The sequence below is a fragment of the Mastomys coucha genome, unplaced genomic scaffold, assembly GCF_008632895.1.
Source record: "Mastomys coucha isolate ucsf_1 unplaced genomic scaffold, UCSF_Mcou_1 pScaffold4, whole genome shotgun sequence".
Lineage (NCBI taxonomy): Eukaryota > Metazoa > Chordata > Mammalia > Rodentia > Muridae > Mastomys > Mastomys coucha.
In genome coordinates, this window is record NW_022196910.1 from 48,190,255 (window position 1) to 48,205,218 (window position 14,964).

Genomic DNA, 14,964 nt, shown 5'->3' on the forward strand with positions numbered 1-14,964 from the left:
AAAACTTAAGTGTTTGTAGCAAAATACTTTTCATACAAAACTCAACTCTCTTGTCAAAAACAGTGCTTATTAGTAAATAATATTATAATTTGCTTCATCTCAACCTTTCTTTGGCCATAAAGAAAAGAGTTCATGAGATAAAGGTGAGTTTGTTAATGGCAAAGATTTGATTAGTTAAAAAAAAAAAAATCAAAGAAATGAAGAAGAGCAGAATCCTAAACTGGTGACGGAAACCTGGTGGCCACTGGCTGTCTTCCAGCACGTCATCTCTCACTTGGCAGGATGTGGCTTCAGCTTTGAGTTAACAGCCCCCTATTGGGTACTTCTAAACAGTCATCCTTCAAATAGAAAGTTCTAAACTGTAGAGAAAAATGAAAATGGGAGATGCTAGACTAAGCTATCATCAGGTATGGTTATAGACAGACTCACTTCCAGAAGGAGTACTATGGAAAAATCAGAAGTTATAGAAAATTTCATGTTGTTAAGTCAGTCGTATATTATGTTGTAGAACACTGTATAAAACTATAAGCACTTATGAGCCAGATTAGTTTCAATTTTTCTATTTGTGCATTTGGAAGTTCATTCGTTGTGGAAAAAGATATATGTTATAAGTCATATATTGTAATATAACACATATAATCATGTCGATAATTGGCTTTTCTCCAAAACAAAAAATAATAGAAAAGCTAGCATAGACCTAAAATAAATGCCAATGATTGACATTTCAAAGCATTGCTCCTCTCAAAGCTTTGTTATTCCTTTGAAGGATGCAATGACTGTTGAATAAAACCTGCACTCCTTTCCTACTTAGCTACATCTCTCTCTGTTACAGGCAAATGCCCCCAACCCTGCCGAAACGGAGGTAAATGCATTGGTAAAAGCAAGTGTAAGTGTCCGAAAGGTTATCAAGGAGACCTGTGCTCTAAGCGTAAGTACCACACAGCGGCAGTGTGGGTGCAGAGTAGCTGAGTTAATGTCCTCTCTGGATCTATATAGTGTCCATTCCTGCTGTGCAGTGTCTGGGCAACAGAGTTGACCCTCTGCCCTGATTGATGTATATGCTTCTTTTACTTAGACTAGACCACAGGCATTGTGGGAATCTCCGAACATAAAATATTTATGCACACAGCCAAATTCTTTCACTGTTTGTCTTGTTTGGTTTTTTGTTTGTTTGTTATCTATTAGGGATTTTCTTGAAAGGAATAATCTCCCAGAATGCAGAGGTTTCAAAAATCTCACTGATAGTCTTTGTGTATGAGACGCATAAAGATCCTCCCTAAGGCTTTTTTTTTTTCTTCTTTTTTTTTTTCCGACTTTGAAGCTGACTTTTGGCCAGAAAGTGACTTCAGAAAAAGAAAAATAATGGGGGAAGCCAAAACTAACACAGTCTAGAGGAAAAGGAGCTACGTAGCTCTTTTAAAAGAAAGACATAGAAAAGTCAAGGAAACATAGTTTTGCTCTGCTCTGATTCTAGCTGTCTGCGAGCCTGGTTGCGGTGCCCATGGAACCTGCCACGAACCCAACAAGTGCCAGTGTCGAGAGGGCTGGCACGGGAGGCACTGCAATAAGAGTGAGTAGCGGAGCTCTCAGATAAGCTGTAACTCAGCCCTGCTACTCCACCCACTGTTAGTGATACTCACTCTCCCCCAGGCCTCTGCTCATCTCTTCTGTCAACTTCAAAGCCAACCTAGCTTCAGAATAGAAGAAAGCCTGTAACGTGCCACCAGTTCTGTAAAAACATCTTCACACATATTCTCTAGGTTAAATTAATAATACAGGCTACTTCAGTAATTCGGTGTGCTGAGGGAGGAAACCGATTAGCTAAAATTGGCTTTCTTCTCTTTCTTCCTTCCTTCCTTCCTTTTTCTTTCTTTCTTCCTTCCTTCCTTCCTTCCTTTCTTTCTACCATGGTGCTGGGGATTCAACCTAAGCCATGACCCTTGCTAGATAAGTGTCCTGGTCTGGCATTATTTACAGTCTATCCTTAAGATTTTCAGTGAACACCAATATCTACTGACCTTTGGTTTCAAGCTTTATCAACTTATATGTAATACATAACTCATAGTTCTGAGACCTTTCAGTGGCACTGGATATAATCTTTAGATGAGTTGCTTTGAAGAGAAGAACAGGCCCATAGAAGCCCTTCCTGGGAAAATATTCTAACGTAATTGTGTTTTTCAGAGGACCATCCCATAAATTGACGATGTAGGTAGACCATGGGACTATTTTATACATGAAAGGAAGCTTGATAAATTGAACCATTCAGCATCAATGGGTGTCCCCCTCTGTGCCCAATGCAGGCACTGGGACCACATGAGCAAGGAAGAGAAAAAGACCCTGCCTTGTGGGGAACACAGTCCAGGGTGCAGAGTGGGAATGATTGACAGCTATACAGAATGACAGGCCCTCCTGTGCACATGTCCACTGTCTACCTTGCTTTGACAAAAAGGAGGTGTTGTTAAAGGAACACTTCAGGTACAGATTATCCCAGTCTTGTGGTACCTCCAAAATAAAAAAAGATCTGTATTTGAATAAATCACTTACACCTCAAATATTTTTCTAGAACAGTTTTCAGAGGATAGTGCAACACAGCTCAGAAAGCTTGGCCAGCGAGTTGGGCACAGAGGTACTGTCACCCATCCATAATGAAAGCAAGTTAGGAGCCTTCCTGTCTCCACAACGACAAGCCCAACAGGCTGCACTTCACTGTAGACCATACTGGTCCATCTGCCATCAAGGGTACCTCTGTCAGAGTAGTGCACACAAGAAGATATCCTCCTGGTACTTGTTCAATTGCAAACCTATTCTGGGGTGGCCACCCAGCTGTTTTGTACATTAACTAAGAGAATAGAGCTGAAAGAATGAGGTTTATTTTGACTAGGGGAGGTGACAGGGAATGTCTGAGTCACAGAGTTCTAGTAAAGAGCAGATTCCCAGTGGGGTGGCACGCTGGGAGGTCCTAGGCACCCAGGCGTCATAAAGAAGAGGAGGGTCTTGGAGACCGACCAACTCTGCTTAGGTTCTCCCACCCCAGCAGGGAGGTTCGGCTCCATGGGTGGCAAGCCAAGCAGCATGGGAGCAGCTTGACTTCAGTGCATTGTTGGCTCATGCTTTGACCCTTCTGTGAGCCAGTAGCCGACGAACTGACAATTCAAAGAAGCACACTCAGCAATGGGTCTCTGTTCTCAATAGCTGTTTGACAGCATGCTTGCATTTGAAAACCACAAGGAACACATGCAATGTTGGGTTTGATTGACTCTGAAGCACAGGAAGACGGAGACAAGATTTTTTTTAAAGATGTAATTGCTGTCTTGGATCCATTTTAGGAAAGCAAAAGAATGAGGGGCTGCCCCCAGCACTGCCAGAAGTTCCCAAATGGAAAGGAAGGAGGCTTCATAAACAGATAGATAGATAGATAGATAGATAGATAGATAGATAGATAGATAGATAGATAGATAAAAGTTTCATAAATAGAGCTGGAGATGGGTAAGAAGACCACTTTGAGCAAAACTCACAAATCCTGCTGATGGGCATCAGTTCAAATCATAGCTCTTCTCAACCATGCCGGGCAGAGGTCCTGATTCCAGTAGAATTTGTGTGTTATATGAGTGTGATAAACTTGGTCCTGGGATCTATATGAACAATGGAAGCTGCAGCATTGAATTGTGTTCACCTAAGTGAGGCTGGTTTGCTAAGGCAGTGAAAAGAATCAGTGGACAAATTCTCAGTAGGACCTTGGAGACCTCAGCATGGGACCAGCTGTTCTGTTCAGCCATCTTGTGCTGGGCCTAGAAGCATAGCTCATGTTGGGAATTCAAAGGTCAACCCAGGCTGGGAGAGAGAGAGAGAGACAGAGAGAGAGAGAGACAGAGAGAGAGAGAAAGAGAGAGAGAGAGATTTTCTACACAGCCAAAATATATAAAAATATGTAGTGAATGGCAGACCCAAGGCAAAAGCAGATCTAATGGAGTCAGTAACCACAGGTTTTGAGCAGACCTTGAACCTTGAACCTGTTATTCAGGTAGCTCTGTGTGGTCACTACAGTCTCACTCAGGGTTAAAAAGGAAAATAGCTTTATTTGAATGGTTAATGAAAAAATCTCAAGAACCTGGTTTTTGTAGTTTCATTTCTTTTAAGCTGTGAATAATTTTGCAGGGTATGGAGCCAACCTCATGCATGCCCCGAGGCCAGCAGGCGCCGGGCTGGAGCGGCACACGCCTTCACTTAAAAAGGCAGAGGAGCGGAGGGATCCACCTGAATCCAATTACATCTGGTGAACTCCGCCATCTGAAACGGTTCAAGTTACACCGGGTTCACAGCCTTTGTTAACCTTTCATGTGTTGGATGTTTAAATGATGTTCATTACACTTTAGAACGCCAGCCTGAATTTTATTAGCTTCGTTATAAATCACTGGGCTGATATTTACTCTTCCTTTTAGGTTTTCTAAGCGTGTCTAGCATGATGGTATAGATTTCCTTCCTTCAGTCCTTTTGGGACAGATCTTATATTATGTCAGTTCATCAGGTTAAAAATCTGTCTTTTCAGTGTGTGGTTGACAGATACTTACAAAATCACAAGGCATTTGTGGTCTTAGGATGGGGAGCATTAGAGAGGTTAAACTGGGCAAAGATACATAAATCACAAGGTTTCGAATAAAGCAGATGACAGTGTTAAAGCTACAGTATTTTGAATTTTATTGTCAAATATTTGGATGTTTGTCTAATTAATATTTCAATTGCCCCCTGTCTTGAATTCTTACAATCTATTTCGCCCTTGCTGTTACTCTAGACAGTTCAGTTTTAAGTGTGTGTGGGGGGAACAAAGTTAAAAAAAAATTACACTGTGTGAGTGGCATTTAAACAACATAATATATTGTAAACACGATGAGATAAGGAATATAATGTATGAAGCCTTTGCATTGGATGGAAGCAATATAATATATTGTAAACAAGACACATCTCTTACATAGTAAACATTTTCTACTGTTTGTATGTATGAAATAAAGGTCATGCTTTCACTTTCTGAGTGTTGTGGGGGTCTTGGCATGACCGCTAGCTGGTGGCAATAAAGATGGCTGCTGATTGGTGTTGCTTGGTCCTGTCACAGAGGAGATGGCTGCTGATTGGTGGAACTTGGTACTGTCACAGAGGAGAGAAGGTCCAGTCTTCTGACTCCGTCTCCTTCACACCCTCTCCTTCATCCTCCTCCACACCCTCTCCACACCAGCTTTCTTCCTGGCCCCCAGCCCTGCTACAGGACACTGCTGTCACTATCTATCAGACTCCCAGTTAGGTCACATCTCAGCTTGCCATTTCTTTCAAGACATCTGCTCTGACTAGGGCTGGACTAAGCTCGTCTCCACTTCTGTTTCATTAATGTCATGGAACAGCAGAGACCAGTTGTGGTTTAGGGGGAAGGGAAATGCATGAGTCTACGGTCTGATAGAGCCTTGTGTCATAGCAAAAGGCAGAAGGTCAAAAAGGAGGAAGACACAAGAGCAGAGGGAGCCAAACTTGTGTTTGCAGCAACCAAATGCAGGGGTAACTAACTCACTCAGCAAGAACGTTCACTAATGACTTGTGGAGGCAGAGGTCTCATGATGGCATCACGGCTTATTGAGTGCCCCTGCCAATAGTTCCTACATTAGAACTCTGCGGGGGTAGGGGGGTCACTTAAAGCCATAGTGATATCCCACTAGTGGAAGGCTTACTAAGACTGGTTACATGTATCAGAATTTCCCAAATATAAAGTACCACTGTTCGTTATTTAATCTATTGACCCCAAGTACAGTAGGTGTTCTTATTACCCTATAAAGCAAGTATTACCATTTCCTTAAATATAGGTAGGAAGCCAAAGTATGGAGATAGTAAGACATTTACGCCAGGACATTTACACAAAGTTTAAACTGTTGTGCCCTCTTGCTTTCCCTGTTTACATCCGCACTGTGACGCTTACGATGAAGATCCTAGAGAACAGCTTTTCAGACATGCTGCTCATCCTCTTTCTCTAGAGGGTGGAGAAAGTAGGCTTTATTTCATACATAACCTGGATCCAACCGAATCTTTTCCTGTTGGGGGAGTGACTTGATCAGTTGTGTGATACTGGAGGCGAGATACAGGGAAGGAAGTTAGACTCTGTGCAGAATTACAGGCTGAAACAACCTATGTTGATTGGCTCCCACTCTCTTTAATTATGGGCTCCACGAGAAATTTGTGAGGACAGTGGCCAGTGATGTGGCTCTGTTGGTAGCCTGTTTGCCAGCACTTGATCAACAATACCACGTAAACCTGAGCTTGGTGGCAGGCATCTGTAATCTCAGCACTCGGGAACTGAGGCCGGAGATTCAGAAGCTCAAAGTCATCCTCTGGTACATAGTGAAAGCTTTCCTAAAAGTTATTTTATTTTTATTTATTTGTCTGATTTTGTGTGGGGGTACCTTGGGAGGCCAGAATAGGGTGTCAGATCCCCTGGAGCTGTATTTACAGGTTGTTGTGAGTCACCCGACCTGAGTATTAGGAACTGAATTCCAGTCTATTATAAGCATACTTAATTAATGACTGAGCCAGCCTTCTAACCCCACATACTGAGTTTGAAGCCAGCCTCTGTCTCAAAAGGAGAAGGAGGAGAAGGAGATCAGTATGCTAGCATGTACACCATAAAAACCAGAAATGTTTAAAAGGCAGAGAAAAAACATAAGCATAATGATAATATTCAATATCCAATTTATATACACCCAAATGGTACACACACACACACACACACACACACACACACACACGCATACACACCACATATGCACACGTCCCAAACGACATATCACATAAGTGGAAAAATATAATCTGAAATGACTTTACGGTCATTGACTCAAAAGAGATTTCAGATATAAGCAGGGTTTAGAGTAAGGAGGGTTCCAGAGTTGTCTGGTTTAAAATTCCATTGACTTGTGTCATTAGAAATGCCTGGTAGGTGCTTAAAATGCAGTTAGATGCTCAAAGCCAATGATTGGTTCATCATCAGCCATATTATAATAGAACCATACTCATTATGTATCAGCCACTTCTGATACAAGATGCACCTGAAAGCATTATCTAGCTAGGTGTGGTTTTATTCACTTCTGGTTTTTAGATTCTGTATGTAACTGGTATTCTTTGCTACTTACCTGATTCCCTACATCTGGCCTTTATTATTTGGTCGAGCATTGAGGGTTCCTGGCTACTGGGTATATTATAGATCTTTAACCAAAAATATACTCTTGCTGACTTTGTTAATTTATGTGGAGCCACAACAGTGGAATCCAGCTTTAAAACAAAGACTGAAAATTGTTCATTTATAGGATCTGAAATGGTTTTTGTTATTTATATGAAGTTACCCATAAGGGAAGTAGAAAAGCATGGAAACAGGAGAAGGAGGAGGAGAAGGGAGAGGAGGAAGAGGAAGAGAAGGAGGAAGGAGAGAAGAGGGAAGGAGAAGAAGAGGGGGAGGGGAGGAGGGAGAAGGGGGAGGGGAGGAGGAGGGAGAGGAGGAGGAGGTAATTGCATAAAATACCTTTATACATATTTTAAGAGTCGAGGGCTAGCAAAATGGCCCAGCCAGTAAAGGCTCTTACTAACTCACAGCCTAATTTCAGTCCCCAGAAGCCATATTGTAGAAGGAGAGAATTGTGCCAGTTTGAATGAGAATCCCCTTCTACCCCACCCCAACCCTCCCACCCCCTGGCCAGAGGCTGATATGTTTGAATGCTTGGTCCTCGTTGGTGAAACTGTTTGGGGAGGACTAGGAGGTGTGGTCTTGGTTGAAGGAGGTGTGGCACTGGGCATTTTTTTGAGGTTTCAAAAACCTATGCTTGTCTTAGTTATATATATATATATATATATATATATATATATATATATATGCCTCCTCTCTCTCTCTGTCTCTGTCTCTGTCTCTCTCTGTCTCTCTCTCTCTCTCTCTCATTCTGTGTGTATGTGGCGGGGGGGGTCTTGGGGATTTGATGTAAACTCTCAGCTATTATTCTAGCACCATGCTGGCCTGCTGCCTGCTGCTACACGCCCTGTCATTATGGTCATGGACTCACTCTCTGCACTGTAAGCAAGCCCCCAATAAACTCTTCTATAAGCTGTCTTTGTCATGGTGTTCCATCACACCAATAGAACAGTGGCTAAGAACCAATCCTGTAAGTTGTCCTCTGAATGCCACATGTTTGCTAGTGGCACGAGGCCCCCTCTGATGGGGATTGGTTCTAATGCTTTGTCTTATTTCAGCTCCTAAAAAGCAGTGCTTCCAGACTTGAGGCTCCCTGCTGGCTTCAATTGGTAATAAAAAATTGCCATATAGCCAATGGCTGGTCAGAAAGATGGAGGCAGGACTTTTAGACTGTGCAGGCAAGGGGCAGGGAGAGAGAGGAGCTACAGAGGGATGCCATGATGGGGAAAGATGAAACTTAGAAGCCTGCTGGCAGGGAAGGAGCCATGGAAATAGCCCTTCTGGGTCTTGGGTAACAGAGATGAAATATAGGTTTTTAAAAGATATTAACTCAGTGTGGTAGTTTGAATATGCTTGCCCCAAGGAGGGGCACTATTAGGAGGTGTGGCCTTGTTGGAGTAGGTGTGCCACAGTGGGCTTCAGCTCGAAAACCCTCATCCTAGCTGCCTGGAAGCCAGTCTTCTCCTAGTGACCTTCAGATGAAGATGTAGAACTCTCAGCTCCTCCTGCACCATGCCTGCCATGCTCCTGCCTTGATGATAATGGACGGAACCTCTGAACCTGTAAGCCAGCCCCAATTAAATGGTCTCCTTATAAGAGTTGCTTTATAAGGTCATGGTGCCTGTTCACAGTGGTAAAATCCTAAGATACTCAGGAATACCAGAGGAGGGTATGTGTTAGCTGTGAGGAAATCTAGAAGTGCCCAACCGTTGAGCTAGTCAAGGCATATCAAAATTAGCTGGCCCACACACGTGCTGGGAACTAAAGCAGTTAAAATAATTTACCACCATTATACCTCTCCACTCAAAATAAATGAATATAAAAATAGTGAGAAGCTAAGGTACCAAAGGGGCAAAAAAGTCTGAACAGGTCTGGAAAGATGTGCACTGTTTGGCTTGGCAAGATGAAACATGTAGGGGAAAATGGGGAAGTAAAATGAAATTTAGACAAGAAAACAAACAACAAAAAACAAGGCGAGGAATGAGGTTAGTCAATAGTCAAGTCATGTGTATAAATCCTGGTCTCTGTGCTCTCCTTCAGCCGCTTTCAAGAGAAAAACATAGCTGGTTAGGCTACAAGTCTCAAAAGGCATAAATACGAGGTAAAGTCATCGCTCAGATGTTAACCCACAGGAAGTACCTCTGTAGAGGAAAGAAAGATCTGGGGCTGGAGAGATGCCTCAGTGTTAAGAGAGCTTGTGGCTCTTGCAGAGGACCAGAGTTCAGTTCCCAGCACCCACATCAGGCAGCTCACAACCACTGGACACTCCTGTTCTAAGGACCCAATACCTTCTTCTGGCCTCTGAGGTCATCAGGCACACACATGGTGCACAGACATACATATATGCAGGTAGACACTCATATACATGAAACAAAAATAAGTAAATGTAGAAATGAAAGGGGAAAGGGAGGTGGGTGTGGTGGAAAAATTGCTTTTTGCTATCTTTCAAAGACAACACATTTTCTTCCACATTCACGTGCAGAGGAACTATATTAAGAAGTGAGAAAAAAAAAAGGCTTTGGTCAGGGTCCATCTTCCAGTCACTCTCTGTGGTGGTTTGAAAATGCTTGTCCCAGGGAAGGGCACTTATTGGAGTAAGTGTGCCACTGTGGGTGTGGGCTTTAAGACCCTCATCCTAACTGCCTGGAAGCCAGTCTTCTCCTAGCAACCTTCAGATGAAGATGTAGAACTCTCAGCTCCTCCTGTACCATGCGTTTCTGGATGCTGCCATGCTCTGACCTTGACAATAGGATTGAACCTCTGAACCTATAAGCCAGCCCCAATTAAATGTTGTCGTTATAAGAGTGGCCTTGGTCATGGTGTCTGTTCACAGCAGTAAAACCCTAACTAAGACAGTACCCCAAGACTATCTGTTTCTTCCATCCTCTCTAGTAAAGTCCAGCCAACCTACCCCAGGGGAAGTTTATTAAGCATCTTGATTTTTAAACACGTTTCTTGAAATTCTTAACACCATCCCAAGCGCTTTCTTACATGGTTCTTTTCAATCTGGGAATGAGCCATTTTCCTATCTCAATTCATACCTAGGAATCCTTGCGGCAGAATGAGGCCAGGTATGTTGGGCCTTCAGGCTACTCTAAACGAGAGAGAAGAGAGATTTGTCTCCTGTGAGCATTTATGATGCTTGTGCTTCAGTCCAAGACCTTTCACATGGTATTCAAATTCTCTACCACTGAACTACATCTCCAGCCCTTCTTATAGGTTCTCAGAAAAAGGCCAGAATGCCATGTGCACTGGCTGGTTTTGTGTGTCAACTGGACACAAGCTGGAGTTCTCACAGAGAAGGGAGCTTCAGGTGAGGAAATGCCTCCATGAGATCCAGCTGTAAGGCATTTTTCAATTAGTGATCAAGGGTGGGAGGGCCCTTGTGGGTAGTGCCATCCCTGGACTGGTAGTCCTGGGTTCTATAAGAGAGCAAGCTGAGCGAGCCAGGGAAAGCAAATCCAGTAAGAAACATTCCTCCATGGCCTCTGCATCAGCTCCTGCTTCCTGACCTGCTTGAGTTCCTATCCTGGCCTCCTTTGGTGATGAACAACAGTGTGGAAGTGTAAGCTGAATAAACCCTTTCCTCCCCAACCTGCTTCTTGGTCATGATGTTTGTGCAGGAATAGAAGCCCTAAGACACATGTATTCCATGATGCTGAATAACATGCACAAAGCAGTCACAGGGCTCTTTCCTTTCATATTCTTCCAGAAGTCACAAGGATTCACAGTAAAGTACAATTTCAGGAGGGCATTTCTACCTAGAATGGTACCAAGGGAAGAGAGGGTACTGGGGTGAACAAGTCCTCAATTGGGTCATGGAGAGATGTCACCATTTCAAAAGATTTTTTTTTTTTCTGAAAGCAATAAAAAAAGAAAGAAAGAAAAAAAAGCACAAATGCCTCTCCAATGACTCTGGTCTTTGGAGTTTTGTTGTAACAATTTCTATGCAGTTTGTGCAACTGGTGCAAATATAAACAAAAATTTAATAAGCACATTGAATAAATGCCCTCCATATGGCTCAAGATTAAGAAATAGAAACCATAGACAGGAAACTGACAGCATAGAACACAACAGTCAGGTGCTCCATAAGCATCTCAGTTCTCGATTATTTTTAAAATTTATTTATTTATTTTATGTATATGAGTACACACTGTAGCTGTACAGATGGTTGTGAGCCCTCATCTGGTTGTTGGGAATTGAATTCAGGACCTCTGCTTGCTCCAGTCACATCCTGATCGCTCTGGTCTTGCTCCGGTGTCGCTCCGGTTGGTCCCGCTCTGCTCAGTCCCTGTTCACTCTGGCCCAAAGATTTACTTATTATTATAAATAAGTACACCATAGCTGACTTCAGACGCACCAGAAGAGGACATCAGATCTCATTACGGATGGTTGTGAGCCACCATGTGGTTGCTGGGATTTGAACTCAGGACCTTCGGAAGAACAGTCAGTGCTCTTACTCGCTGAGCCATCTCACCATCCCTCAGTTCTCGATTTTTTAAGACTACTAATGTACTCTCCAAATGTAAATTGATTTTTACCTGTTTACTGATTTATAATTGATAGGTATATTAGAAAATTACAAATGAGAAAAATGAGAAGAGACATTTCTTTTTCTTAATATATGTTTTTAAGATTTATTTTATTTATATGAATACATTGTAGCTGTCTTCAGACACACCAGAAGAGGGCATCAGATCCTATTACAGATGGTTGTGAGCCACCATGTGGTTGTTGGGAATTGAACTCAGGACCTTTGGAAGAGCAGACAGTGCTCTTAACTCCGAGCCATTTCTCCAGCCCCCTGACATTTCTTAAATGTTCAAACCAATTAGATGTCCATAGGCAACAGGAAAAGCTACTCAGATGTCAAAATGTCCATAAAATTCACCAGAGGGGTCATTGAAATGGACACAGTTGAGCGTGAATACTCAGCTCTCTTCTCTACTAGACATGACAATGAACAGCTTCATAGTGTGTGTGTGTGTGTGTGTGTGTATACAAAGCCTTTCTTTATGTTTAGACTTGATTTCCAACCCTAGGAACTCACATCATGTGTTCTCAAAAAAAAAAATGTTTTTAAGATTTGTAAATCTAGAATACTTCTGGTCCTAAGTCCTTTGGGTCATTACATTGCGCCTGTCTGAGTAAGTTTACATTCTCTGCCTAGGCACTAGCCGATGACTGTCCCTTCAGTTTCATGTTGGACAGGCCTTGAGAACCAGTTAAGTCAGTGACCACTGCAAACTTCTTCTGAATTAATATTGCAAACACAAAAAACTGGAAGGACCAGAGGGGGCTAAGTTAAGGGGACCAAATTAATTTGCTTTAGGTTTTATTCCAGTGAAAGTCTTTGAACTTTGGTTCCTGATTAAGGAAGAAAAAGAAAATGGGTAGTTTTGAATTTACAGCTCACAAGGGAAGGATACTTTCCATAATTCTGTGGACAATCCATTATAACCAAAAAGATCACTTTGGATTATTCCAACTTTCTGGCTTCTGTTCTTTATTAGGAGACAGAAACATGGAAACGTGGCTGAGCTGGGATCCTATGCCATTTGACAGACAATGAGTTCATCCCAGCCACGGAATCCTAATTCAATGAAGAGCCACATGACACTTTCCAGAAACCCCACAACAAATGTCCCCAAAGCCCCAATTAGTCTTGCCTTGAATTAAGAAAACACCCAAAACTTGAAAGAAAGAAAGAAAGAGAGAGAGAAAGGAAGGAAGGAAGGAAGGAAGAAAGAAAGAAAGAAAGAAAGAAAGAAAGAAAGAAAGAAAGAAAGAAAGAAAGGAAGGAAGGAAGTTCTTCCCTACTCTTTAAACATGAGTAGTTATTAAGAGTTTGAACTTGAGGCTAAGATGGAGCACACTTTTGGAAGACGCAAATGCTGCCTCTTCAGACACAAAGCCATCATGGATATCTTTGGCAATCTGGACCCTTCTCTAACCATGAACCCTGGGCTTATGTGGAAGGAGCTGAACTGTTGGTTTTCTGCTAGAGCTCCAAAGCTGTTTTGTTTTCAGTCATTTAGAGAGTCTGCCCTGGCTTGTTTATTTGGATTGCATACTGCCTTTCTCCTAAACCAAAACCAGACTGAAGGAACAGCTTCAATATAACAAGCTGAAGGGAGCCCTAGGCAGCAGCCACCCTGGCTCCACACGTAAGCCACCCTTGACATCCTAGTGGGAACACAGGCTACCCCGTGACAACTGCCTCTGTGTTAAGTGACTTTCAAACACACCGGAGGAAGTAATTGTGGCGGTTTTGACTTTCAAGAAAACAGGGACCTTTGAAACAGTTTATCAGGTTGAAACTGAAACAAGTGGGACCTTCCCTGGCTTTTGCCAATTATCTACTGATTTTTTTTATATGGATGTCTAGCAGAGACTGACATCGTAGCTTGACTGAGATCCCTGGCAAAATGGCCTCAGAGAAGAATGGATGGGCTTTTAGCTCACCTGTGTGTATTCTACCATGAATGTAACATCACCTACCTTTAAAAGACACTATGGAAAAGTGGATTCACACTGCTCAGGGAAGGGACTAAGAGCATTCTAAGACAAACGGGGGGAGGGGTTACGTGAAGGGGGGCAAAGCTAGATAGCGTTTGTAAATGCTAACAAAACAATATAGAAGCAGACAATGCCTGTAGAGATGCCAAAATTCTGTCCTTCAGAATGCTAGTTTCTCAAACATTCATAGGAATTAGATGGAAATAGGTTCTGGAGTCACACATATACAGCAGACAAGGACTGGCAGAAGGTGTCCAGGCAGCAGCATCTCTCAGAGTCCCTATGTCATCAATTTGCTGTGTATTCACAGAAAGGACCAGCAGGCTAGGTTCCTAACTTATTTGAATAAAGATGCTCTTTTCTCTATGAAACCATTTTCCAGGAACAAAACTCCCATCCAACACACATTGGGGAGCACACCCCCAGCTAAGTAATTTGAAGTCCCTAAAGTTGAGTCATTCCTTGACTTTTTTTCTCTAGTGTTTTTATTCTTGTACTGTCTGTTTGAAGCTAATTCAAAGAGAACTAAACCTTGTAATTTACAACACAAAGACCTTGTGGTTTCAATTGTAAATCAGTTGGTTTTAGGCAATTTGCCTATTTTTACCCTACATATGTATTTCAAGAGAAATTGATCTGTTTATCCCAGATTTGTAAAGATATAAGAACCCTGGAGAAGTAGTTGTTATAAGGACTTTTTTTCTTCAGACAGGTTCTCACTGTGTAACTGACTAACCTGGAGCTTGTTCTATAGGCCAGGTTATCCTGGAACTCACAGAAATCCCTGTCTCTGCCTCCCAAGTGCTGGGTCTAAAGGATTTATGCCCTCACATCCTGCTTGTAAGTATTTTTGAACTTAGATTAAAAATTTTTAATTTATGAAACCATTTTATCAACTCAAGGATTAAAAAGGTCCTTATAACACATTCATTTTCAGAGTAATGGCTTAGCAACCATGTCTATCACTGTGAAAAATACCAGAAAAAGAAAGATGGAGGTGGAGGAGAAAAAGGAGGAGGAGGAAGAGGAGAGGAGGAGGAGGAGGAGGAGGAGGAGGAGGAGGAGGAGGAGGAGGAAAGGAAGGAAGAAAGGAAGAAAGGAAGGAAGGAAGGAAGGCAAGTAGTTTGGGCTCATGTTTTGGAGACTTTGGCCATGGCTGGCTGATTCCATTGCTGTAGGCAGAGGTAAAGTTGGAATGTCACAGAGGAAAGGGATAACTGAAGAAGAGAGCTTCCTTT

At 42.4% G+C, this 14,964-nt stretch overlaps 1 protein-coding gene across 1 annotated transcript in view; it reads left to right on the forward strand.

Annotated features, from left to right (window-relative positions):
- Wif1 (WNT inhibitory factor 1) overlaps nucleotides 1–5,027 on the forward strand; it is a 69,178-nt gene extending 64,151 nt beyond the window's left edge. The window contains exons 8-10 of the mRNA XM_031349889.1: nucleotides 833–928; nucleotides 1,475–1,570; nucleotides 4,156–5,027. Of these exons, the coding sequence (XP_031205749.1) occupies nucleotides 833–928; nucleotides 1,475–1,570; nucleotides 4,156–4,277 (314 nt within the window). The 3' untranslated portion in view covers nucleotides 4,278–5,027. The remainder of the gene's footprint in view (nucleotides 1–832; nucleotides 929–1,474; nucleotides 1,571–4,155) is intronic.
- The last annotated feature ends 9,937 nt before the right edge of the window (nucleotides 5,028–14,964 follow it).